The 4,772-nt window shown below is 36.8% G+C and overlaps 1 protein-coding gene across 1 annotated transcript; it reads right to left on the bottom strand.

The window, feature by feature from the left end:
* Positions 1 to 7: 7 nt before the first annotated feature.
* LOC108380725 (probable peroxisomal acyl-coenzyme A oxidase 1) lies at positions 8 to 3,283 on the bottom strand (the record flags this gene model as incomplete). The annotated part of the gene is made up of 4 exons (XM_017637121.1): positions 2,975 to 3,283; positions 726 to 885; positions 363 to 655; positions 8 to 303 (listed from the first exon to the last, which is right to left on the bottom strand). Coding segments are annotated over exons 1-4 (891 nt in total), but the record flags the coding sequence as incomplete, so codon positions are not given.
* Between the last annotated feature and the right edge of the window lie 1,489 nt (positions 3,284 to 4,772).

Below are 4,772 nucleotides of genomic sequence, written 5' to 3'. Positions count from 1 at the left end.
TCATAACCATCGTAAAGTAGGTTAGCACGGATGCTGGACTCTTCACGAACGTGCCATTCGGCAAGACTTTTGCGTTGCGCATCAGCATATTCGTGCGTGGTATGCGCACATTTTTCAAGCCCAAGAATCCATTATTTGCGCCGTAGAAACCCATCTTGTGTCCAATCTCGCCAATGTCGATGCCCGGCAGCGGCAAGTGTGTCTCCTCGTCACGCAACTGCACTATGAACATTTGTACGCCCTTCGGCTTATCGTCAATGTAAAGCTGCGCCACCAGCAGGCAATAGTTGCTGCAGTGACCCACTGTTGGCGAAATTAAATTAAAATTATTTAGCAAACAAAATACTTTATGCGCCACTCACAGCCACCAGGCCACCATTTGTATGCGCTCAGCGTTGGCGAGTTCAGCACGAATTCGTCCGTTGTCCGATCGTAATCGGCGCGCATCTCCAGTCCACGCAGGAATGTGCCATGGCCCAACTCTGTCTGCGCATAAGTGCCACAGATTTCGAAATTCTCCACGCGCCTGCCAAAGCGTTCCCACTGTTCGTCGGTGCCCTGCTTCTTGATCGCATCAACCATCATGGCGTACTGTACGGCAAACGGATGCCCAGCGGGCACAGCGCCCCAAACCATGGACGACAAGTAAAGTTTGCTGCAAATGTGAATTAAGGTGAAGCGTTTAGTAGCGTTCGTAGGCTGAAAAGTTGAAATTCATGTCTTACGGCCATATTTCATTACCGCCCGGGTTAATGCGGGCCTGCATTGCACGCAGCTTCTTTGCTAGCTCGATGGATTGTTTTACCGCTATGTCGCAGATTTCCGCATGCGACTTATAATGCAGCAGTGTATTATGATCTGTCAGGTCCTTGAAGATTTCTTGTTCTAGAAAGGAAAAATCGTTTGCAGTGATAAGAACTTGGCATACTTTTGATTTCGTAAGGTAAACTTTCTTAAAACTAAGAGTTAATTAATGCTGCAGGCATTTTTGGTTTCACTTGCGATCGGTAATAGCAAGACTGCTCTCAGATGGCTATAATTTTTATTACCTTTTAGTAATATCAGTATTACCACAACAATTAGATTAGATAAAGTTTAGAGAAGATATGTATACGCAACCTAGTCCCTGTGACCAAAGACCTTTGAAACAGTCCTTATTATTCAGAAATCTTCGAAATCCCTTGGCAAGGTGCATCTAAAGCGGTAACGGGCCCGCGGGCAAAGCTCTTTTAAGCTTTCTTTGTATAGGCGCGTGCAGAGTAAAAGCTCTCAACGCTGATCTACAGCAGCGATGGGCAGAGAGCTTTTACTCTGCTTGCGTATCTGGATACATATAACTTTAGATCACGATGTAGGGAGACAGAGGTGGCGTAATCAGCAGTACCGCTACTTTGTTCTTGGCGAATTTGACAGAATCAGCTGTTCGTGTGACGTCATTTTAGCAAACTGTTTGAATTAGGGCTGTGCGATTAATTGATTACTCAAAATTTTAATTAATCATAAAGTAAATAACTCAATTATTCGATTAATTGGAAATTATGATTACTCAAAAGTTCAGTTACTCGAGTAATCAAGATTTTTGATTAACCAAAAACAAAAATATTTGAGTAATTTGCTTTATGATTAATCAACATTTCGAGTAAAATGAGTAATCAACATTTCAACTCTTTACATATGTATAAAGTAGTTAAAGTTCCTTGATACTTTGAAAACAACGTTTCTGTTTTCAAAAATTAAAACAAAAAAAATTTTTTATATACAGAATGTAAAAAAGAAAATAAGCATTTTCCAAAGCAAACTCTTTTTACGAGCAAAATTATTTTTTTGAGTAATCATATTTCAAGTAACTCGATTAATCATCGTTTTGAGTAATCAAAATCTCGATTACTCGAGTAATTGATTAACCGAATAATTGATTAACCAACTTGCTCGAGTTATCGAATAATCGCACAGCCCTAGTTTGTATGTATGCAGAGATGTTTATATGTATGTAAATATGGCGACTTTTATGGTTTGACAGTTCACACTCTTTCTCTCCTCCATCTCCAATTATTCTTTCCATTATCTACACTATTCGTTGCTATCCTGATGTCATCACCCGCAGGAATGCGCAATCTTGTATTCTATCATTCATCATTGACTTTAGATCATCGTTGGGCAGAGAGAGCTTTTACTCTGCTCGCGCCTATACAAGATGTATAGAAAGCTTAAAAGAGCTTTGCCCGCGGGAAAGGCAGTGCCTATCAATGCTTTAGATAAGCTTTCTATACATTTTGTATAGGCGCGAGCAGAGTAAAAGCTCTCTTTGCCCAACACTGATCTAAAGTTATATGTATCCAGATCACTGGTGGAACGATCGGTAAGGAAAAACCTGACCTGAAAGGGTCGAAACATTTTCTACTTAGACTTATTTGACAATTTGGGCAAAAGGGTTCACTTGATACGACATCACCGAACAGAAAAGAGGTGGTGGGGCTCTGAATAAAATCATATAGTTTTCCCACTGTTGCAGTTGCCTGGTGGAAAATGAATTGGAATAACCTCAACACATTTTACTAAGCTTTCGCGAGACTAAAATATAATTGCATTGGCTTTATAACCAACTCTGAAAAATTTTCGGGGCTTGATAATCTGCCCTATTATGGTTGTCGACGTCGATGTCATTTTTTCATCAAAAAATAGACCTCGTAAGTCCAACATCGACGTCGACAAATTAATTTATATTTTTAACTTATGTACCTACGTACTTTTGACCTGTTTTTGGTTACAAAATTTTGATTCATAAACTGAATTATGCTTAATCACTGTCATTGACGCGTCAGCTGATAAGCAACAAACGAAATATGCATAGTACATTGATGCATACATACATATGTACATATGTGTGTGCATACCGACAAAGCCCACCCAGCCAGCCACACTTCAAGCGCTCAAAGTTCAATAATTTGATAAATAACAACAGATCACTATTTACCCAAGTCTCTCTTGAAGCGTAGCTTTTCAGCGCCTCCATGCCACCAACATGCGAATTCATATACCCGAAAACTGGCTGCACGACGTTCTCTCAGTAGATCAGGATTAACGGTGTGTGGAATAACGTCTTTTTTACCAGACATATTTTTTTTTTTTACTTTTTTAATATACGATGTTAGGAATATTATTACTAAGATTAAAAAAAAAAAAATCTAAAGAAACTCAATTTGTGTACTAAGTAATAATAAAAATTGAAGACTGTCCTTTCTTTGTTAATTCCCCTCTGCGTTACATCGAACTATTTCTACTAACAAGCGCGCACTAACTGATCGCGTACATACTCTTTGATTACAAAATACCGCTGAGTAGTAGAGCTTATGAGAAAGCTTTATCTGAGCGATAAAAGAGCATTGACACTGTTTAATAGTGATTTAAATAACTATGTATAAATATCTGTGGTCATAAGCAATAACTGCCTAAGTCGACTTAAGAAAGAATTGAGTTATATATGCTACCGTTTTCTCCAACTACTATTCCACGTTTATGTGAAACTCCCATCTCGTCCATCTCGTTAGCTCGGCTATTTAAAAAGTTATAGATTAAAATATTTTGGTTTCCCCATAAGGTTAGCATTACAATCCAAACCTTTAAAGCGTTTTTTCTCGAATTCAGGTTTTTCGACTTAGGCGCTTATTGCCTATGATCACAGATATATTTGTAAGAGCGTGTATACATATGTTTGTGTAACAAGCGTGCTGTGAGCGGGGAGTATATGTATAGGCCAAAGCAAACAGCTGGTGTAATCAACTACTTATCAGCGTTGCCAATTTTGGTACTTTCTTACCAAAACTGGTACTTTGAAAATTATTTGGAACGTTGGTAGGTTGATTTTGATTTTGGTACTTTTTCCTTAATGGTGATAGTTAGGAAAAACAATATTGTATAATTAGTTCCATCTATATTTCTGATTTTTCTATATTCTGTATTTATTCGTCAATTAAATGTCCAATAATTTAAACGAGAGCTTCAATACAATTGATCGTCAATGCGTGAAAGTTGTCGCAAAAGTCAGATTCTCAATTCTATGAGAGTTCCTTTTTTCAACCTATTCGGCTTTGTTTACTTGTACTTGAGAAATGTCAGTGTCGCCGGGAATGCGCAATTTGTATTCTATAATTCTTGGTGGCGCTGTCAACGCTACCCATGATTCAGGTTAGATAATTATTGACAGCCGCGGTTTGACACTCCCTTACAAAATAATACATTTACGAAGAACGGAGAAAGTAGAAAAGTATGCAAATTAGGAAATTAGTAGTGAAATTCCTTATGTTAATTTCAATGTATTTGCAGGAAATTTTTATACGAAATACCGAACGAAATATTAAGATATCTACGTGAATTACATATGTATGCGATTCATATGCTATTTAGCGGTATAAAAACTGAAAAAGGGCTCAAAATTTAAATACAACTACTATCAGTTTTATGTTATATCGAATTTAAAAACAATTTATTTTTAATTAGTTAAATGTGCTTTATATGCATATACAAATTAACATATTGCACAAAGACTTATGGTGTAAGAAAGCTAAATTAATTTTAAGTGCAATAATTTTGTGGTTTGTGAACACATTTGACCACGTTCAAAATTTTTTGGGCTGTAGTATACTCAAAAAAAAATTCAAAAAAATCGGATTAAAAAATTTGAATTTTTCATGAAAATTTATTAAATTTTCCTAAGTTTTGAACAGAGTTTAGAAATTACATTTTTGTGTTTTTTAGTTATAGTAAGAACTATA

This window comes from Rhagoletis zephyria, unplaced genomic scaffold (assembly GCF_001687245.7).
Source record: "Rhagoletis zephyria isolate East Lansing unplaced genomic scaffold, Rhagoletis_zephyria_1.1 Rzeph_scaffold_20178, whole genome shotgun sequence".
NCBI classification, from domain to species: domain Eukaryota; kingdom Metazoa; phylum Arthropoda; class Insecta; order Diptera; family Tephritidae; genus Rhagoletis; species Rhagoletis zephyria.
This window is presented reverse-complemented; position numbering and strand designations above follow the sequence as displayed.